At 48.3% G+C, this 22081-nt stretch overlaps 2 protein-coding genes across 2 annotated transcripts in view; one reads left to right on the forward strand and one right to left on the reverse strand.

Moving 5' to 3' along the window:
* The window catches only part of NAPB (NSF attachment protein beta), a 39772-nt gene extending 27571 nt beyond the window's left edge, over positions 1 to 12201 (forward strand). Inside the window, exons 7-11 of the mRNA XM_029221746.1 lie at positions 121 to 205; positions 7085 to 7189; positions 7895 to 7963; positions 8296 to 8346; positions 9268 to 12201. Of these exons, the coding sequence (XP_029077579.1) occupies positions 121 to 205; positions 7085 to 7189; positions 7895 to 7963; positions 8296 to 8346; positions 9268 to 9378 (421 nt within the window). The 3' untranslated portion in view covers positions 9379 to 12201. The remainder of the gene's footprint in view (positions 1 to 120; positions 206 to 7084; positions 7190 to 7894; positions 7964 to 8295; positions 8347 to 9267) is intronic.
* Positions 12202 to 13565: 1364 nt separating this feature from the next.
* GZF1 (GDNF inducible zinc finger protein 1) lies at positions 13566 to 21712 on the reverse strand. Its single transcript, XM_029222209.1, is given in 7 exon segments — positions 13566 to 15170; positions 15173 to 15482; positions 15792 to 15949; positions 16380 to 16547; positions 17960 to 18054; positions 19194 to 20622; positions 21531 to 21712. Coding segments are annotated over 6 exon segments (2175 nt in total). The 5' UTR covers positions 20600 to 20622; positions 21531 to 21712; the 3' UTR covers positions 13566 to 15132.
* Between the last annotated feature and the right edge of the window lie 369 nt (positions 21713 to 22081).

The raw sequence follows: 22081 nt of genomic DNA on the forward strand, positions 1-22081 counted from the left end.
ATAGACAGACCTTCACTCTGCTCTGGGAGCCCCTTGCATCGTACCACGTGAAGGTGCACTGAGATGTCTTGTCATTTCTCTTTGGGAGCGTTTCCTCTCTGCTCTGGTTCTCGGTTTCAGCTCGGCGAACAAATGTCTGCTGAAAGTGGCCGCGTACGCCGCCCAGCTGGAGCAGTACCAGAAGGCCATCGAGATCTTCGAGCAGGTGAGGCTGCTGTCTGCGCAGCTTCCGGCAGAAGGCATTCTGAATCTTCTTTTTAAATTCAGCTTTTTATTTAGTAATGATTTTTATTGAGATCGAATTCACGTATCATGTAATTCAGCCTCTTAAAGAGTGCGCATCAGTGAGTTTGCGTATATTCACAAAGTTGTGTAATAAGCGCCACTGCCTAGTTCTAGAATATTTCCATCATTGCACAAAGAAATCCCATCCTCCCCTCCTCCCAGTCCCGTGGTGTGTGAGTCCGTGGACGTGGAACCTCGGATATGGGGGGCCGACTGTGGGATTTGAGCATCCATGGACACTGGTATCTCAGTGGTCCTGGAACCACTTCCCCTTGTATATCGTGGGGTGACTGTAATACTCCACAGTTTGGAGGGGAGACTCCAAACTGGATACCGAGGGGTGACTGTAATACTCCACAGTGTGTTTAACCGTTTATCAATTAATGGACATCTGGGCTGTTTGCATTTGGGGGTATTATGAATAATGCAGCTAAGAATATTTGTGTTCGGGTTTGGGGGGCATGTTTGCGGTTCTCTAGTTTATATACCTAGAATTGGGATTGTTGGGTCACGCGTCAAGTCCCTTTCTAACTATCTGGGGAGCTGCCAAATTGCCCCATTCTACATTCCCTCTGTCAGCGCACATGTTCCAGCTCTCCATGCTTCACTTGTTTTCTCTTGTAACAATAGCTACCCTAATGTGTGAAGTGATATCCCATTGTGTTTTCGATATCCATTTCCCTAGTGATTAGTGATGTTGGGAATCTTTTCATGTGCTTATTGGTCATTTGTATACCTTCATTGTAGAAATATTTATTGAGTTTCTTTGTCCTTTTTTTTATATATAATTTTTTTTATTTATTTATTTTTGGCTGCATTGGGTCTTCATTGCTGCACTCAGAGGCTTTCTCTAGTTGCAGCGAGCGGGGGCTGCTCTTGGTTGTGGTGCGCGGGCTTCTCATTGCGGTGGCTTCTCTTGTAGCGGAGCACGGGCTCTAGGCACGCAGGCTTCAGTAGTTGTGGCGTACGGGCTCAGCTGCTCCGCAGCATGTGGGATCTTCTGGACCAGGGCTCGAACCCGTGTCCCCTGCATCGGCAGACGGATTCTTAACTACTGGGCCACCAGGGAAGTCCCTCTTTGTCCCTTTTTGAATTGGGTTGTTTTTTTCTGTTGAGTTTTAGAAGTTCTTCATATATTCTGGATATTAATTTCTTATTAGATATGTGATTTGCAAATACTTTCTCCCATTCTGTGGGTTGCCTTTTTACTCTGTTATTAGTGTCGCTTGATGCATAAAGTTTTAAGTCCTGATGAAGTCCAATTTGTCTTTTTCTTTTGTTGCCTGTGTTTTTCATGTCAGATCCAAGAAATCATTACCAAACCCAATGTCCTGAAGTGTTTCCCCATGTTTCTTTTTAAGAGTTTTATAGTTTTAGTTCTTAGGTTTATGTTTTTCATCCATTTTGAGTTAATTTTTGTATGTGGTGAAGGTAAAAGGTCCAACTTCATTCTTTTGCATGTGCATGTCCAGTTTTCCCAGGGCTGTTTGTTGAATACACTGTCCTTTTGCCATTGAAGGGTCTTGGCACCCTTGTTGAAAGTCATGTGGCCATATAAGTGAGGGTTTATTTCTGTGCTTTCTATTCTATTCTACTGGTTTTCTGTCTTTATGCCAGTACCACACTGTTTTGATTACTGTGGCTTTGTGTGGTAAGTTTTAAAATCAGGAGATGTGAGTCCTCAACTTGGTCCTTCTTTTTCAAGGTTGTTTTGGCTATTTGGGGTCCCTTGCATTTCCACATGAATTTTAGGATCAGCTTGTCAATCTCTGCTAAAAAGTCAGCTGAGATTTTGATGAAAGTATTGTCATTTTGACATTAAGTCTTATAATCTGTGAACTCAGGGTGCTTTTGCATTTATTTAGATCATCTTTAATTTTGTTCAACAATGTTTTAGAGTTTTGTAGTGTGCAAGTCTGGCATTTCTTTGGTTAAATGTACTCTAAGTATTTTATTCTTTTTGATGCTATGTAAATGAAATTGTTTTCTCAATTTTCTTTTCTGATTTTAATTGCTAATTTTATATACTGCAACTTTGCTGAACTTGTTTACTAGCTCTAATGAGTTTTTATGGATTCCTTAAGATTTTCTTTATACAAAATCATGTCCTCTGCAAGTAGCGATAGTTTTACTTCTCTGATCTGTGTGCCTTTTACTTCACTTTCCTGTCATTTGCTCTGGCTTGATCCTCCAGAACGATGATCAGTAGAAGTAGTAAGAGCAGACATCCTTGTTTTGTTTCTGTCTTAGAAGGAACGCATTCAGTCTTCCACCATTGAGTTTATGTCAGCTGTGGGTTTTTGCAGATGCCTTTTATCAGTTTGAGGAAGTTCCCTTCCCCTCCCAGTTTGTTGTTTTTATCATCAAAGCGTATTTGTTTTTGTCAGGTGCTTTTTCTGCATCTTTTGAGATGATCATGTGGTTTTTGTCCTTTATTCTGTTAACATGGTGTCTTTCATTGGTTGATTTTTATCTGTTGGCCCAACCTTCCATCCTTGGGATAGAACCTGCTTGGTTGTTGAAAAGTTTCAGGGTCTCCAAGAGCACCTTCAGGTTTGATAATTCTCTGGAAGGACTCACAAAACTCAATGAAAGCTGCTATATCACAGTTATGGTTTATTATAGCAGAAGGATGCTGACCCAAATCAGCCAAAGGAAGAGGCACAGAGAGGAGGTCAGGAGAGCCCTGAGTGTGAGCTTCCTGTTGTCCTGCCCAGACTGGGACTGTGGAACTGTGCAGACAGCACTGACTTCTCCCAACAGTGATGTGTGAAAGCATGTGTAGGGTATTGCCACCGGGGAAGAAACTCACCTGAACATGGTTGGCCTTATTCTGCAGTCCCTCCATAGGTTGAACTAAACTACATGGTCTAAGACCCCTGGGTAAACAAAAACACTCTTTCAGGCAGGACATTCCAGGGACTTAGAGATTATCTACCAGGAATCATGGGCAAAGGCACTTTGGACAGAATTAATCCTTTACTACATAGTTATGGTGTGTAATCCTTTTTGTAAGTTGCTAGAATTAGTTTGCTAGTGTTTTGTTCAGGATTTTGCATCTGTATTCATAAGGGATATTGACCTTTAATTTTCTCTTGTAATGTCTCTGTCTGGCTTTGGTAGCCAGGTAATACTGGCCTCAGAATGAGTTAGAAAGTGTTCCCTCCTCTTCCTTTTCTGGAAGAGTTTGTAAAGGATTGGTGTTAAATTCTTTAGACATTTGGTAGAATTCAGTGATTTTGCTCTGTCGTTCTGTTTTCAGTTTCATTGATTCCTATTGTTATCCTGATTTCTATCCTATTTTCTTCAGATTTATTTTGCTCTTCTTTTTTAGGGTACTGAGGGTAGAAGCTTAGCTAATTGATTTTCCTCTTTGTTGTGTGGGCATTTTTAGTGCTCTCAATTTCCCTCTAAGTGCTGCTTTGACTGTGTCTCACAGTTCTGTTACATTGTTTCATTTTTATTTATTTTATTTATTGATTTTCATGGATTATTTATCAGTGTTTTGTTTTACTTCCCAAGTGTTTGGAGATGTTCCTGTTATCTTTCTGTTGTTGATTTCTAGTTTGATTCTGTTGTGGCTGGAAAATACACTCTGTGTGATTTCAATTCTTAGAAGTTCGTTTTATGGCCCAGAATACGGTCTTGGCGTATATTCTGTGGTTCTGCTGTTGCTGGGTGGTATGTTCTATAAATGTTGATTAGCTCCTCTTGCTTAATGGCACTGTTGAGTTCTTCTGTACACTTGCTGATTTTCTGTCTACTTCTGTTGTTGAGAGTGGAGTGTTACAGTCTCTAACTATCACTGTGGATTTGTTTATCTCTCATTTCTGTCAGTCTTTGCTTCACAATGTTTGGCAGCTCTGTTTGGTGCATACATATTTAGGATTGCTGTGTCTTCTTGTTGGGCTGACCCTTTTATCATTATATAGTGTCCCCCTCTGTCTCTGGTAATTTTCTTTGCTCTGAAGTCTATCTGATCCTAATATAGCCTCTCCTGCTTTCTTTTGATTAATGTTTACGTGATATATCTTTATGCATCCTTTTCCTTTCAGCCTGCCTATATTGTTATAATTGAAGTGTGTTTGTTGTAAACAGCACAGAGTTAGGTCATATTTTTAATCTACTCTGCCAGTGTCTGTCTTTTAATTGGTATGTTTAGACCATTCACATTTAATGTAATTATTGACGTATTAGAACTGAAGTCTGCCATTTTATTTTTTTGTTTTCTGTTTATCCTCTGTTTTTTGTTTTTCTGTTTCCTTTTTCCTACCTTCCAGGGGGTTTTTGATTACCTATAGTGTTTGGGGGTGTATCTCTTTAAATAGCTTTTGTAGTGATTGCTATAGGTATTATATTTACATAAAGTATCACAGGCTAATGATGTCATCATTTTTTCAGTTCCAGTGAAATACAGAAATCTTACCTTACTTTCTGTTCCTTTATCCTCCCCCATTCAATATATAATTGTCTTTAATATTTCCTCTGCACACTTTTAGAAACACATCAGTCACTGTTACAATTTTTACTTCAATCATCCAACTTAATTTAGAAAACTCAGGAGGAGGAGAAAAGCCTATTGTATTTTCGCATATTTTGCTTAATGTGTTCTTTCTTCCTGATGTTCCAGGATTCCTTCCTGTATTTTGTTCTACTTAGAGAACAACCTTTTGCTATTCTTTTAGGGTAGGTCTGCTGGCTAAACATTCTCTTGGTGTTCCTTCATCTGGGAATGTTTTGAATTCCCCTTCATTCCTAAAGCATATCTTCCCTGGGTATACAATTCTGGGTTGACAGCTCTTTTCTTTTCAGTGCTTGAAAAATGTGCCCTTACAACCAGCGTGGTTTCTAATGAGAAGTTTGCTCTCATTCAAGCTGTTTTCCCTGTAGGTGAGGCGGTGTTTCTTTCTGCTACTTTCAAAAAGTTTTTCCTTTGTCTTCAGTTTTCAGAAGTTTATGTGGCTTAGCATGGGTATCTTTGCTTTTATGCTGTTTGGATTTCAGTAAACTTCTGGAATCTGTAGGTTTGTGTTTGTTTCTTGCCAAATTTAGGAAGTTTTCAGCCGTTATTTCTTCAAGTGCTTTTTTAGACACTCCCTCTTTCTCTCCCCTTCTGTGGCTCAGACAGCCCAGATGTTATGCCTTGTTTTATCATCCTATATGTCCCGATGCTCTGCTCCTCTTTTCTGGGTCTGTCTGCTCTCTGTTGTTCAGACTGAGTAATTTCTAACGTTCTACCATCAGTTCACTGAGTCCTTCCTGTGTTCCATGGGATCTGCTGTTGAACCCATCCACTTTTTATGTCAGTTACTGTGTATTTCAGTTCTGAAGTTTCCACTCATTTCTTCTTTGTATCTTCTGGGGTTTCTTACTGAGAATTTTTCTTCATTGATGCTTTGGTTTTCCTCTGGTCTCAAGCAATTTTCTAATGGCTTGTGGAAGCATCTTAGAAAGGCCCCTTTAAAATCTGTTAGATAAGTCTCACATCTCTGCTATGTGAGAGCTGTTGTTTATTAGTTGTCTTTTTTCTTAATTTAATTTTATTTATTTTTTTATACAGCAGGTTCTTATTAGTCATCCATTTTATCCACGTCAGTGTATACATGTCAATCCCAATCTCCCAATTCATCCCACCACCACCACCACCCCCTGCCGCATTCCCCCCTTGGTGTCCATACGTTTGTTCTCTACATCTGTGTCTCAATTTCTGCCCCGAAAACCGGTTCATCTCTACCATTTTTCTAGGTTCCACATATATGCGTTAATATACGATATTTGTTTTTCTCTTTCTAACTTACTTCACTCTGATTAGTTGTCTTTTTTTCATTCAACTTGAGATGTTCCCTTTTCTTGGTATTGCAAGTGAGTTTTAATTAAAAACTGGATATTCGTACATTGTGTTATAAGACAGGGTCTTGTTTAAACCTCCTCTCTCAGCTGGTTTTCTTTGGCACTGAAGGGGTGTGGCCTCGCTCCTGCCAGGTGGAGGTAGGGTTCAAGCTCCCCACCTGACCGCCTGGTTACCATCAGGTAAAGGTGAATCCATGCCCGCTGGGAGATGACGGGGCCTCTTTCTCACTGGGAGGAGGTGACGCAGTCCCCACGTGGTCTCCAGTGCCTCTGTGATGGGGGCGCAGGCTGGCTCCTGCTCTGCCTCCTTGGCAGGAGAGTGGGGCTCTCCCAGGAGGATGGGCGTCTTGTCTTCCTCTTTGGCTTTTGCTGCTGTGAGTGGCGTGGATCAAAGCAGGTGTCATCTAAACATTTTCTGTCTTGCTAGCTGCCCCTCTCCTGGTCCTCTGGCTGGAGAAAGCAGGCTTTCATCTATTCTCTCTCTTTCTTTCGCTGCACCCACCGGCATTTATGGGTTGCTGGCTTTTTCTGTTCCAAGTCAGGGATTTATGCAAGAAAAAGAAAAACCAGGGAACTCCCTGCCGTGTTTGCCCTGTGTCCCTGGCTTGTCTGCTCTTCTTTCCACCTTTCAGTCTCCCTATGTTAGTTTCATATAAAAGATCCAGGGCTTTTAGTTGTACTTAGCAGGAGGGACAGAGGACAGCATGTCTGTTCCATCCTCCTGGATGTGGAATTCTGCTGAGTCGTTTTTAACAGGTCAGCACTTTATGTCTTAAACATTGTTTTTTTGTCTAGTAACATTTCTGGTACATGGCTTTGGGTTAAAAGAATGGATTTCATAGCTTAACTAACGTAAGATGCAGAGTACTTGCTAAAGAGTAGATGAGGGTCAGCATGCCTAGTGTAGGAGGGCAAACCTTTTCACTCTGACCCCACTTTCTCTGCCTAGATTGGGGCCAACACCATGGATAACCCTTTGTTGAAGTACAGTGCAAAGGATTACTTCTTCAAAGCTGCCCTCTGTCACTTCATAGTGGATGAGCTGAATGCCAAGGTGAGGGGCCCTGCGGTGTGGGTTCTCATGCGCTTCACCCCTAAGCACAGGTGCTCAGCCGTTGTCCGTGATACCAGCTCGGAGTAAGACTGTGCTGCGTACATGGAAAGCAACATGGAGGGTGATACTCTGACCCTGTCCTGGCTGTACTACCGCAGCTGGGGTGACAGCTGCTGAGGCTCTTCTCTTAAGTGAACGCCCCCTGGGGGCCACACTTCCTTCAGTAGTTTTGGTTTAAAGAAATCAGGGGCTGAGGGGAGACAGTAAAAGCAGAATCGTGTCTTTTTTTTTAAACTCAGAAATGGAGCTGGGGTGAGGGTTGGGAGAAAAGCAAAGAGAGAGCTGGAGGTGGAGGCAGGGACAGGGCAGCCTTGGCGTCCTCGGGGTCGGGGTTAGGGCCCCGGGCTCCGGGCAGAGCCTCCTCCAGCGCGTGAAACTAGACGCCTGCTCTGGGAGGTCCGAACATTGGATCTGGCTCACGTGGTCTTCCCCACAGCAACCTCATTCGGAGAAACTGGTTTAGAAGCTTATTCTTAACTGGAATTGAAATTCACAGTCAACAGGCTTGACCAACACAGCTTGATTTTGATGTTGAGTCTCATAATTAAGTAGGATGTAAATAAATCGTGCCGAAGTTAGTAGACTGTCAGAGCTTCGTTTCCTGGTTCAGCGACTCAGATGTTAACGAGTGGTTTTCTTTCCCAGCTTGCTCTGGAGAAATACGAGGAAATGTTTCCGGCGTTCACTGATTCGAGAGAATGCAAGTTATTGAAAGTAAGTAGGTGGGGCTGGGATACAGTGACGTTTTCATCCTGTGAATCCGCTCACCGAGCAGCCCCGTGCCTTCCTGCTCTTGCACACTAGGCCTCAGGTGCCGTTAGGGCCAGGCGCGCACTGCTCTTAACCTGGTGGGTCAGGCACGTTAGCACAAGGCTGGATCCCTGGCTCGGGGTAACTCTTGACTTGTATTTGGAATTTTCCCGTTTTGTAAGTCATTTGGCAACATCAGTTAGTGTGATACGAAGGCTACTTTGCATTTAAAGTATCCATTCATAGATGGAACTTTTTAGCCTACCAAACTAATGTTTCTGTATTTATGTTCCCAGAAACTTCTAGAAGCTCATGAAGAGCAGAACAGCGAAGCTTACACGGAAGCAGTACGTTCGCTTTTGGGATTTAGCATGTTCTCTGAAAGTTTACGTTACAGAAACAACTCCTTTTCATCGTGTAAATGCTGAACATTTATTTGGACATTATTGCACTATACCTACGTTGTGTTTTCCAAAAGGCATGTTTTTAGATCCCACCAGCCTTCACAATTAGACAGTTCTATGAGCTGTGCTGAATTTAGCTGTGAGGCAAATATATATCACATAATGTTATGACTTGTTTGGATGTTTTCTATGGAAAATAATCTGATCCATGAATAAGTGTCAAGTAAAATCAGTGAAATCTAATCACTTAAATTTAAAACATAAAAACAAAGCAATGAGAGTTTGTTATATTCTTGGCATAAAGTAAATGGGAACATTATTTTTACATTCATCAATTTCCTGTTTTCCCATCTTTTTCCATCTTATGTTCATAATCAAGTGAATTTCTTAGTGTCCTTCATTAAGTCATTCATCCTGGCTTTGAAGCAATAGTGGGAAGGCGAGGTTTCCCCTTTAACTTTTGCTGCCAAACCCTTTTCATCCTATGAAAGTCCATTCTTCGATAACTTGTGGAAATGAGTTAAAGGAATGCTGCTTCCACATGTTCCCTTGCTGCAAATACGTTTGTTTGTGTTCAGTGGATACTGGAGCCACATTACTTTTCCATGTCCCCTTGTTCTTATGCAGGGTCTCATGTCCTTTGTCACGCTAAACGTGCTCTTCGTCCAGTAGGCTGTTATGGAGTTTTGCCATTGCATGTTAGCATAAGAGCAATATAAAAAAAGTTTTTAATGAAGAAAGTTGCAAGCTGGAATGAATGATTTTAAATGAAGAAAGTTAATGTTTAAGCAGTGTGGGGCAGTGTAGTTCTGTGTTTGATTGTACTTCCATGGAATGATTCCTGTTCCTCTTCCCTTAAACCAGGTGAAGGAATTTGACTCGATATCCCGCCTGGACCAGTGGCTCACCACCATGCTGCTGCGCATCAAGAAGTCCATCCAGGGGGACGGGGAAGGCGATGGAGACCTCAAGTGAAGCGCTGTGTCTCTGTGGCATGCCGCTGAGTCCTCTTTAGTTTCGTGTTAGGGCCAGTGATCCTTATGGGATGCCCGTTCAATGGCTTCATTGTGTTGCACACGAGCCTGATGATGTGTGTGTGTTTAAGCCGCCATGTGTGTCACCGTGTAGCGGATGGGTGGGCGGCTCCTGTGTGTATTGCGAGTGTGACAGGCTGTTTCCCGCTTGTCAGTCCCCAGAGTTTTCCGAGAACTGCTTCCGAATCTTACTCCTGTTCTTTTGATACGTGCAGAGCTCCTGTTTAATTTTGCCACATATTTTTATGTCCTTTGTCCTGGACTTGAGTACCCAACCCAGTTCTAATAGATGCTTTGCATGTTCTCCGTGAACTTGCACCTGGATGGATTCTCTGAACGTGTGTGTTTAGTGTAGGATCGTTGTTAGGAGCGCGTTTATGACTTTCCTCGTGAGAAATTATTTATCCTCTTTGTTGTCTTGTGATTCTTTTGATGGTGCTAGTGACCAGTTTCTTTGCTTTTTATATCGTTCTGTAGGTAATGTGCATGTGAGAATTCAGATCAGCCGGGCCTGCCAGCCGCTTACGGTGGGAAAAGAGGGAGCTTCCTGGCACTGCCTGGCTATGTGTGTGGACGCGTGTGGAGGTGGGCCTGATCTTACATACAAGTGCACACACATGTAAGATCTGGCAGACTTGGGCGTTTTCCTTGCCTGGAGATGGTGTCCACTTCTAGTTGGGGTGGGACCCTTGCTTCATCTTATAGGAAGGTGTTTGAACTGGCACATCCCTCTACTTCTGTGTTCACACACTTTTCCACGCTGAGAGGGCACCTCGTGTGCCCTCTCACATACATGCTCACCAGGGCTGGGAGGTTATCTCGGTCGAAGCTTGTGTGTCATTAATTTTAATTTTTAATTGTGTGTCATGTTCATTTTATCCATTAATTGGATGTGATGGGCTTGGTAGGCTGAGTACGGTACAGAGGTTTGCTGTGCTGAGTCAGGAAAAGAACCCCAGCTAGCTTCTGAGGGGACCTGCGCTTAGCCAATGGAGTTGTTTTAGCTTGTGTGTTTGAATTCTGTCCTATTATTTTGGCTTATATATGTGCTCTGTTGACCTGTGAACTTGATCCCTGCGCGTTATGTTATGTGCTGACATCGTACTTTAGACGTGGTCTTGTTTCCTGAATCTCCTGTGTCCATATTTTTAGGCATAAATGATTTATGTTTGATGTGTGTTAATTGCCAGGTAATGACAGTGTTGACAGATAAGTGGAATTTCCTGTGCCCTGTCAACGTTAGCTGGTATTTGAATGGTGTTTGCATTTTTGGACGGTCCTCGACTGGGATTGGTAGCTGCTGTTGGGCAGAAATAGAGGGTGTGCCCAGGCTGAGGGCTGAGCGGGGAGGAAGGCTTGGGGATGGGGAACAGGTCTGTCTGGGATGAAGCAGAAAGTGGCAGGAAAGGAGGCTAAGAAGGGCCAGCTGGGACCCGGTCATGGAGCAAGCCCTGTGGGCAGCCGTGAGGATTCAGTGGCCGTAGTTGCGGGGTCACTTGTGCAGGCTGGGCTGGTGGAGAGGCAGGGCAGTGATGTCACAGTGTTGGCTGAGGGCAGCAGGAACGGACCAGGAGACGCAGGCGCTCTGACCCTGGGCCCTGGCATCTGATGAGGACTCCTTCCTTCCTTCAGAGGTCTGGGATTCTTAAAAGAAAGCTGGCTGTCAGTTACGGTACATTTGGGGATGGAGCCGCTTGGTACTTCTTCGCTTCCTGTTGGAACTATGAAAAAACGCTTAGAGAGAAAAGTGGGGTTTTGTTGCTCTACCTAATCCAGTGCCAGCCGGCCAGAAGCACTTGGGTGAGATGAGTGTGGGGCCTGTGTCCTCCGGCTGCAGATCTGTCCCACCTGAGGGGCTGTAACCCTCGCCGCCAGCGTGTGCGCTCTGTCGTTAGTCTGGAAGGTTTGTTCCCACTTGTTAAAGGAACCTGGTCTGACCATGTAAAGTAAAAAGCAAATGATGTCTTTTAAGGCCATTTATTAGCTTTTCATCCTGCACCCCTGACAGAAGACCTGTGGTTTTGAGAAATAGTATTGGCAGCGTTTTGTCACATCAGTTACAGTTGCTTGTGTTGAAATGAACACTGGGATCAGTGCCTGGGTTAAGATGTTTTTGTTTTTAATATTTCACGTGAAAAAGAGTAAAATATAATTGTAATGGCTAGAGCAGACCTGCCAGAACGTAACAGGAAAATGAGCAGAAAAAAGTCCCATTAACAGTATCGAGACTTTCTCCCTTGAAGTGTTCCATCAAAGTGGGCAGTGCTGTGACTCAGAGCCCGGGTCAGGTTTCCAGGACTTATAGATCGTTATTTATGAACAAAGTATAATGACTATTTATGTTACAGTCCTTGTGTTTTAGCAGATCGTGTTTAGTTCATTGTCAGAATGAGTTAAAATTTCTTACTGGAAAGCTTTGCTTTTTGTGGCAACGTTTTTATAGCTCATGTGAATTCCTTTTTTATTTAATGATTTGAAAACAGTGTTCTTGCAGTCGTGACCATGTGTGATGATGTCCCCGTAAACCTTTCTTGTTTCCTCTGATACTGTGCATTTAAGATGCCCAGAGGCAACCCCCGTGGCTTTCTCAGAGCCTGTGGCACGCAGCCTGCCTCCCGGGGCCCCAGCCTGGCGCGGCCTCTCCTCCCCCGCGCTGTCGGGGAGGTTGTATTATGAGAACTCATCCTGTGATGATAAATCCACCTTCGCAAAGAGCCTGTGTGTTTCATGTGAACCTGTACAGTAAATAAAGTCGAAGTTGTGAACGGTATGGTGAGTTTCCTGGTTGGTTTGCACAGGTCGGGAGTGGCTTCCTGTCCTGGAAGGTGTCCCCCGGGGTTCAGGGCAGTGGGCAGCAGCCGTCCGGGCTCTGCAGGCTCCCCGTTCCCATCCCTCCTGCTGCCTGGTCAGGGATCTCACTGGCAGGCTTGAAGGAGGAGTGGCCCCTAGGAGACCTCAGAGCGGGAGGCCGGGGGCCCGAAGCCCCATCTCCCTTGGTGGAGCCACGTTGACTTGGTGCTGTCAGCGGGCCTTGTTCAGGTCCCTCAAAGATCATTTGAGGCAAATTCAAAATGAATGGTTGAACAGGCCGTCCCGTCTAGGAATTCTGCCAGGTTGTTGATATTCAAGGTTACTTTCTCATTCAAATGTCTCTTCTGTTTCCTAACAGAAGCTCCCGTGGTGGGTTTTGCCAGCCTCGGTGAGGGTCCCAGAGGCCCGTGCAAACTGGTGGAGGGAAGTGGGCGGTTCCCGGGGCTCAGCTGGGGGGTGACGGATGTGCCAGGCGGCCCGGTGCCCGCATCCATCTGCCCGTCTTGGTGCCTGTGGACAAATGGACTTCCGCCTGAAATAATGATACTTAGAGTGACAGGAACGCCGTCGAGTTCAGTTAAGGGGACGGGCACTTGCTTGGTCTCAAAAAATGTCCCTGCTCTGGCAAGATATACAACAGGTTAGAATTAAATGATAACTTACACTCAAATTGGTCAGTTTAGATGATCACCTTTGGCAAAACCACATTTCCGTGAAGATCACCTTTAATAAAGGTTTTACCCCACCACTTGGCCAATTTTGTTTTCAAACCGTACAACAAATTTTGGTTAAAAGCAGAGGCAGGGGAGCTTTGGAGTCTGGGCTGAGGGCGTCTCCCACACGATGGTTGGAAGGCGTGAAATCGCCGCCTTGGTGTGGCCTGACCTGATCGTCTGGGGCTGACAGTCACGTGGCAACAGAGCACCTGGATGGGGAGAAACGGAGACGCCCCACAAATCCCCGAGGTGAGATGCATCTTCGGCAGGGTTTGGGGCGGCAGCCCTCTCGTCCCCTCCCGGGAAGCAGAGAAGTGACCGTAGATGGAGGAGCCTCTGAGGCACAGAGTCACCGTGGCTGCAATGAGGCTGGGCCCCTCCCCGCCGCTTGGCACCAGCTACCGAGGCCGAGCGCGTGCGGGGCCAGGCCTGTCCCGTGTCAGGAACACACGTGCAGTGCACGGAGGTGGCGAGACTCCAAGGACCAGGGAATTAAGCTACCTGTACGAATCAGGAATCTTATTTCTGTAGAACCTGAATTCTAATAATGGAAAGAAACTTACACTTGCGAAACTATTTTTACAAAACATTTATTAACACATTAAAGTTTTCTGTAGAATTTCTAAAGAAACAAATTCAAGACAAAAATTATTCCGATAGGTAACAAAATAATCTGTTATTTAAATTTCTTCTCATTAAGATGACTTTACCCCAAGAAACAGTTCATTAGCCGGGCAGGTTCATTCTCCTTTCGAGAGTAAATTGTGTGTGAGAGTCACTGTTTTGTTCTGTGAACACAAGTGGGTCACGCTGTCACAGCTGCAGGTGGAATCGGTACTGCCACCTGCAGCCCGTGTCAGCACCTGGGACGCCTTCGACACCTTTGCTACCTTCGGTGTTGACGTCACCGTCTCATGGGGAAGAAAGTGTCCTCGGTCTTTTTCTGGCATCTCGTGCAGCTGTGTCTTCTTCCCGGACTTGCATAAAGTACCCTTCCTCTTAGAAAACGAGGAAACAGCAAGTGTAATAAATTAAATGTAAGAAAAAGAGCAACTAGTGACAATTCCCCTTCTCTTTTTACCTGGGTCACGTGCGACCCACCCTCACCACTGGATCAAGAACCAGGCTGGGTAAGGACAGCGGAATTACCAAAGGCCAGCATGAGACAGAGGTGCATTTAAGACAAGGTTGGCGGTTCCATGGTCCACTCTTAAGGCTAATCAAAGAGGAGTGTACGGAGGCTTTTGGTCCCTTTTGCCAAATTCACTCATGCTCCCGGGGGAACACGTGCGCCAGTGACTTGCCTGTGTCAGCGTCTTGACATGTTAATGAGAAATGCTGGGTTTCTGAAAATCACAGAAATTGTCAAAAGAACCTAGCAAAACTACTAGTATTCTGTGTTCTTAGATTGGCTACCACCACCTCACTGCTACTCGTGGATAAAATAACTACACGATGTTTCAAGTGTTCTCAAGCCCCTGGCTTAATTTTTCACACCTCTTTGCAAAAACTACTATGCTGTTTTCTGCTAGTCTTTGGTAGGACAGCTTTTTTAAATTGGATTTTTAGAAATGAAACCTGTAGCCACATCTCAGGTCATTTTATGACAAACTTCCTAGTTGCATGTGTGCTGTGAGCAGCTACAAGTGTTCAGTTTAGTGCCTACAAACAGGGGGGCAGAGGGGGACAAGTGCAGTCATCTATCTCTTTAGCCCCATTCCAGTGTCCCAGAGCACCTGACTGGCTTCAACAGGAAAGAAACAGCTGAAAATAAATATATGGTCCCAGTTTTACTTCAGGTTGGTAGAAAAATAGCTTTAAAGTATCAGAAATAAACTTCCACGAAGAAGCTGAGCAGTAACCCCAGCCTCAGGAATGTCAAGGTCATCAAGCATTAGGGTAATCCCACCAGAATTAAGTGAGGTCATGTTAACTGCCTTGTTTGCTGATAAAGTGTGGCTGAGACCATGCAGATCAGGATTTCTAAGGGAAAGCATGAGAAACGGTTTGATAGAGACGTGCAAGTTAGCAGAAACTCAAGAAACTGTGGAAGCCATCCTTGCCCACTTCTTTGCCCACAGTTCTTCTTGACCCCTGACGAACGCTCACGTCCAGCCCTTATCCGTGCAGGTGCAAGGCTGGGACCGCGGGGCAGGTGACCCCGTGCTCTAGACCGTGTGAGTCAGAGAGTGGAGCTGTGTGGGCCCGCGTCCGTTTGCGGCGTCAGCTCGCTAAGCTCGTTGATGGTGGCGGCCAGCAGCGTGTCCTGGGACCCCACGGGGCCGTCCGACTTACAGGCCGGGTCCGCAGGACTGGCATCGTGCACGGCAGGCATGCTGCCCTGCACAGTGGCCAGGGTGTGAAAATGGCCATTTTCTGCGAAAGACAGCAATTTATCAGAGAGTTTGGATGGCGTGTACTCTTCATCGGGCTGCTCAGTCTTGTGCCCATCGCCATCCTTGGGAGAGCTGTCCACGATGACGAGGAAAGACTTCCATGGAGTTGTCTTATCATGGATCTGTGGACCAAATGCAGAACAGAGAGGTCACCCACTGTGTCCCTAACCAGGATCTGCAGAGCCCCCAATTCACAGCCACTGGTTACCAAGTACAACAGCCTTCTCCAACCGTCAGACACGTGGTCCCTGCCAGAAATAACTCAGGATGCCCCGGGCCCTGCTTCACACCCCCCTTGGCCACCCTCGCTGCAGGGGAGGGAGAGCCCCGCCTTCCCCTGGGACCCCCTTACAGACTGAGGGCCTCAGGGAAGGGGGGCGGGTGGCTCTGCTGTCCGGCAGCCGTCCGTGGGGGCCAGCCTGGCCGCTCACCGAGGTGTGCCGCCGGAGCGTGGACTTGTCGGTGAATGTCCGCCCACACGCATTGCACATGAATGGCTTCTCCCCCGTGTGGATCCGATGGTGGCGCTGGAGCGCGTTGAGCTGCGTGAACTGCTTGCCACACTGGTCACAACAGTAGGGCCGCTCCCCTGGGAGGGAAGGGACGGAGGACACGAGAGCTACCGGCTGCTCTGGGCCGCCCGGCGTCCCGAGCTGCCATGGGGAGGGCGACACGGGCACGAGCAGCCGACCCAGGAGCCCCAGGGGTCCGTGGCCTCACCCACAGCTTTCCAGTCGTAAGTGACCCTGCGCGGGTGTGAGTGTTCACTAGCACGTGCAGATCATCACCCCTAATTCTAATCTCAAGGTGTTCAAAGGTTCACACGTCCACATCCATGTTCACACATTCACACCTTTCCAGTTTGTCAGAGCTAGAAACTAGACACTCAAAAATGTTTAAATGCTATTAGGATGCACGACTTAAAGCTAAATTCCAAATAATTTTCCAGAAAATCTAAAACCTTCGGGATATTTTCTTGCCACACTGACCTCCCTTCTCTGGCAACATTCCAGCCATACCTGTGTGGACTTTGATATGCTGGTAAAGCGAATTCCGCTGAGCAAAAGTCCTGAAACAAACTTCACATTTAAAGGGTTTGGACCCAGTGTGGATCCTGTTGTGATGTTTTAAATACTCCTTGGAAGCGAAACTCTTGCCACACGTTTCACACATGAAAGGCCTCTCACCTACATGAAGACATGAGACACGAAGTTAGAAGAGACACGCGCGCTAGAACAGGCGGAGCATGGGGTCCACCCTCCCAAGTGCCCTGGCAGGCAGCGCGTTCTTTTCTAGTTAAAACTGTCATAAAATATCTCTTTGTGTCCAGTGCTTGCTACCTGCTGAAAGCTGGTGTAAAATGTCCCTGGAAATCCCAAGAAAGATCCCAGTAGATGAGAATTAAAGAGCACATTCAGCCAGCTCACGTTTTGGAAATTCAGTCATCCCAAACAAGAAAAACAGTTCGACAACTGGTTTGGTGGAGCAGCTGGACTTTTTCACAGGGCTTCTGTGGGTCTCCGTCAGAACAGAAGCCCCTCTTGAAGGGAGAGGAGTGAGCAGTGGACACGCGGGGCTGTCCTGGAGCAGCTCCCAGCCGCCTGGGGTGGGGTCAGGGCAAGGAGGGCGTCCACCCTTCACGCTGTGCAGTTGGGGCCCTGAGGGCCCACAAACCAGACTCCTCTGTCAGGCGTGCCCCAATTTCTCAAACATCAAAACAAAACTACTGGCTTTAATAAAATCCAAATATATTAGCATGTTCATCCAATGACCGACTCTAACTTAATCCTTCGGTGTGGCCTGACCTCCCCCGACCCCAGTCTTCCATCAGACACCAATTCTGCTCATTTTAGTCTATTAATTCACGTCATTAAGTGGCTCATCTATCTCACCATTTGAACTTGAGGCTCATAGGACAGTCAAAGAAGTAAAAATTTTTAAATGGGAGCAGAACTGGGTTAGCGTGATAAGCCCAGTACCCGACAGCTAGACTCCACATGCCCCAGAGCTCTGAACCCCAAGAGCACTGCACAAAATAAAGAGCTTAAATGTTCTCCCTCACCTGATGAAATCGTACCACAGAAATTCTGAAAACCTCATAATTCCCCCACCTTAACACATCATGTAACTACTTTATGTTTCTGCAGGTTTTCAATAAAGCTGGGATTCACTGTATACTCAATTGTGCATTTTTCAAGTCAACAGCTGAACACAGGTGTTTTTCGTAATATTCAGAGACCTTAGTCAGAAGGGCCTGGGACGGGACAGGGTGGATTTACCCATTTACTGAACCACTTCCCTGGGATTGGACAGTCAGGTTTTTTCTAATGCTCTGTTCCTAGAGATGGCAAGAAGCGGGATAATAGCATATATCTTTTCCCATACTCTGAGCAATTTCTTTCCGAGGTCATGGCCACAAGCACACAGCCCTGGAGGCAGCGGGCAGATTTTACTCATTTACTTATGCTCACTTATGAGACGGAAGAGCGTATCAGGGCTTTAACCTAAACCACTTGGCAGATGCCAACTTCTAAATGAAGAAAACTACAGTTTTCCTCCTACAGCCAGGAAAGACATTCAATCACAATGGAGTATTTACCTGTGTGACACCTTTTATGATAAATCAGCATGTGGTTCTGAGTGAATCTTGCGCCACATTCATCACAGACAAAAGGTTTTTCCCCTGTGTGAATTCTGAAAGCACAACATTCAGAGGGTAACTCAGGATGTGTCAAAGCTCACTCTGCATTACCATCTCCTCCCTCACCTGCGGAGACGCTTTGCCTGAATGCGAAGGACTGAAAGGCGGCGAGGCCCAGGACTCTCACCCCCAAATCAGTCTCTGCCCAAGTCAAGACCGCCACATCCCCGCCAGACGCCGAGTCCCCCCACGTGCTGCCCCCAGGTGCAGGCACAGGCTGTGCCTCTGCAGGCTGTTTACGACACCAAACAGCACCGTGTGGTATTTATAAAGCTCCCTCATTGAGAATAGCCACCCACAGACACCTTAGGAACCATGGCTGACAAAAGTACACGTGATCAAAATGTTTACCATCCTTTCCTAGTTTGACGTTAACAGTCTAGAAAGAGCTGTTATCAACACATGAAGCCAGCCGGTCCCTGGGGTGCATGCGTAAGCACTGCACTTCAGGGCGAGGATGGAGTGGCTGTCACCATGTTTACTGAGCCCTTCCTGAGCCGGGCTATAAATGACAATAAAAGGACAAGAAACACCCAGCTCCCACCCCTGGACTGGCCCAGGATGATGGCAGATCTAGGGGAGAGTAGAAAACTGCTTTGTCTGGATTTCAAGCATAAGTACTGAGCACTGCAAGGGAATTTATTTAAAAACTGAATGTCACCCACCTACACTTCAAAAATCAGTAACTGGAGTCCCTGTCCGTCCTAATCCTGGAGCTTAGATTGGCGACAGGCACTCTCCAAGCCCAAAGAAGTGTCGCCCTGCTGAGGTCTTCAGTGGGACTCGCCACCCAGCCGGTCACAGGACTGAGTCCCAAATGAAGGGTCAGGAAGGGGGACGGGGTCGTTGGCCCCACTCAGCAAGAGTGGCGGGAGGCCTCAGCACCAGGAGCGGGAGAGGCCCCTGCGCCTGAGCGGGAGGCGCGGGTCCCCATCAGCCAGGCCCGCGCCCAGGGAGCGCCATGCCCACATCTCTGCCTCGAGAGAGAACCCAGAGGCTCAACACAGCCCCCGACTTTGAGAGGGAGCAAACTGAAAAGTGACCCATCCCGCGAGGCAGCCACACCGGCCGCCTCCTGCACGCCCCCCACGTCTCCACGTGCGTTCTGGGGTTCGAGGCGGCCCGTGCCTACCTCAGGTGGGTCTTGAGGGCCGAGGGCTGCGAGAAGGTGGCCGGGCACTCGGTGCAGCCGTAGGGCTTGTGGCCCGTGTGCGTGCGCTCGTGCAGCCGCAGCGCCGTTTTGGAGCTCAGGCCCTTGCCGCACTGCTGGCACTGGTGCCGCTCGCCGCCGCCCTCGTGCACCTGCACCACGTGCCGCTTCACGTCCTTCTTCCTCTTGAACTTCTTGCCGCACAACTCGCACGGGAAGTGGCGCTCGCTACTGTGCACGTGGCGCTGGTGGCCCTTCAGGTTGCAGCGGTTGGCAAAGGTCTGGCCGCAGGTGTCGCAGCGGTGGACCACCTCGGTGGCCACACCGTGGTGGTGCCGCACGTGCTTCAGGAAGCTCTTCTCATACAGAAAGGCCTTCTCGCAGCGCGTGCACCGGAAGCTGCTCCTCCGCCTCCCCGCGCCCTCCGCGCCCTCCTCGCCCTCCTCGTCCTCATCCTCGTCCTCGTCCTCCTCCCCCTGCCCCTGCCCCGCCTTCGGCAGCACTGCTTCCGCCTCGGCCCCAGCCCCGCCGTCCTCCTCGTCTTTCGTGACTGTGACCAGCTCCTTCGCCGTTCCCCCGGCGTCTGGGCTGGGCTCACGGGGGCCCCCGCGGTCCCCGGCGTCCTGCTCGGCACTCTTCTGCTGCTCTCGGAGTCGTCGAGTGTACTTCTTTTTAGGGATTTCCACGAACACCTTCCTCCCAGCCAGCCTCCCGCTAGCCCTTCTGAGCTTGGGGTAGGGGGACTTAGAGATCTCCTTTCTCTTGTCTGGCTTCTCCCTGGACTTTCTCGAGGGCAGATCTGGCAACAGGCTGTTGCCGATTCTTGCTGCTGCGGGATCCAAGGAACCCGCGACGCCGTTGGCCAGAGGGCTGTCCGCAGCCACACCTGCCCGAGCATCAGGGGAGACAGCAGCAGAGACCTGGGAGCCGCTGCTCCCTTCTGCCTCCTGAGACTCCGAGAAATTCTGCAACTCCAAAAGTACCGACTCTAACATCTGTTTCTTCAACTGAAAACAAGTTTCAGATAAGTCCAAACATTTCAGCTTTTCTGCCATTTCCAGCATTCGCTGCACCCGATCTTCCTCCACCTGGACCTTTGCAGTGTAGACGAACTCAAGAAAAGAAGCGAAGTCAGCCACCTGCACTTCGTCTAAGTAGACGTTAGTCCTCGAGCCGTCCGCAGTCTTCTCGTTAAGAAACACTTCCTTAAAAAACTTGCTGGTGGCTGCCAGCACCGCCTTGTGGGCCATGAATTCCTCCCGGACGCCCTGGTACTCCACGCTGACAGTCACGTCGCACAGGTGACCCAGCAGCCGGAGCTGGTGCATTTCATGCAGAAGGTTAAGCGGGGAGGACTTGGATTCCAGCAGAACTGCACCACTCTCCATGTTTCTTCTTCCCAGGAACAGCTCTGAAAACAAACCGAGAATTATTCATGCATGAGCAACCTCTGAAGTAGAAGGATTAACAATTATGAGGATTATGTCAGTTCTTTAGAGGATATAAGCTGATTGACGACCTAAACCTAGCTTTTCTCATGTACAGATTCAAGTGACGCGTCACTTCTTAGCATTTTTCTGAAGCCCTGATGCACCTTCATGAGATATTTGCATGAAAACAGACTAAGACTGCCCTAAAGATAAAGTGATAATTAATGAAATACATTAAAGCAGTAATTGGCTTCTCTAGGTCATTTTGTAATTTACATACAGACCCAGACCCCCAAACTAACAGAATTTATAGCAACAATAAATAATTGTCTACTACTTTGATCAGGAAACCAAATAAAACAAAATATAATACATGGCGGCCACGGATGAGAGCAAACCTTGTCTACCTTTGAAAACAACCAACTAAACTACTTTATATGAAGAAAATTTCATGGAAAGTAGCCCACAATTCACAGTCATTCTCCAACCTCGTTAAGTCCCTCCTACTGGAGTCACCGTCACTGCAGCGAAGCGATGCGGGGCACTGCGCCGGGGGCACAGCTGCGCTACGCCGAGCAGGGCCCTCAACGCCTCCGAGCCGCAGTGGCTCCCGTGCTGGAGGCTGACAGGCCGTCATGAGGGCTGCAGCCGCGCCGGCCGTCCCGGCGACCCTCGAGCAGGCGTCACGGGGGAGGCCCTGACAAGGTCACAGGGCGGCCGGGCCGGACTCGGGCCTCCCCGCGCACCACCTTCCCGCCGCCAAGCCCGGACCGCCCGGGGATCCGTCCTCCCGGACCCGGCGCGGACGCTCCCCCCGGCGCACCCGCCTTTAGCTCCCGCATCTGCCGCCCGCCTCCAGGCTCGGCCGGGTCCCTGAGGCCGGCCTCACCTGCCCGGTCCAGCTCCTCAGCGCCCGCCGGTCAGCAGGGCAATGGCCGCAGGTGGCCGCTTCTGCCCTCGTCCGCCGACAGCTAGGCCAGCCCCGACTCCCCGGCGGCCTCGCGGCCCGCGCGTGGCCCCTGAGCCCGACTCGGAACCCAGGCCTAGCGCCCTCTGCCTCGCGGGCCGCGCACACACCGCCCGGCCGCCGCCGCCGCCGCCGCCGCCGCCGCCGCCGCCGCCGCCGAGCTTCCGAGGACTAGGCCCCGGAACGCACAGACTGCCCGACGGACGGGGGGGCGGGGCGCGGCGCCGGCGAAGGAGACGCCGATTGGCCGCGGTGGGCCTGGCCCCGTCCCTCGCGGGTAGGGGAGGACCTGCGCATGCACGTCCCACTGCGGAGGCCATTCGGGGAAGTTACGTGATCCAACACACGCTGCCGCCGTACGCCTGGCCGGCTGCGCAGGATTGCGTCACCCACCGCGAACCACGGTCTGCGCCTGCGCAGAGCACTGTGCCGGCGGCTCTGCGCTTCTCGCTACGCGGCGGGGGCAGGGCCGG

The sequence above is a fragment of the Monodon monoceros genome, unplaced genomic scaffold, assembly GCF_005190385.1.
Source record: "Monodon monoceros isolate NGI ecotype Baffin Bay Population unplaced genomic scaffold, NGI_Narwhal_1 Super_Scaffold_13, whole genome shotgun sequence".
In the NCBI taxonomy this organism is placed as follows: domain Eukaryota; kingdom Metazoa; phylum Chordata; class Mammalia; order Artiodactyla; family Monodontidae; genus Monodon; species Monodon monoceros.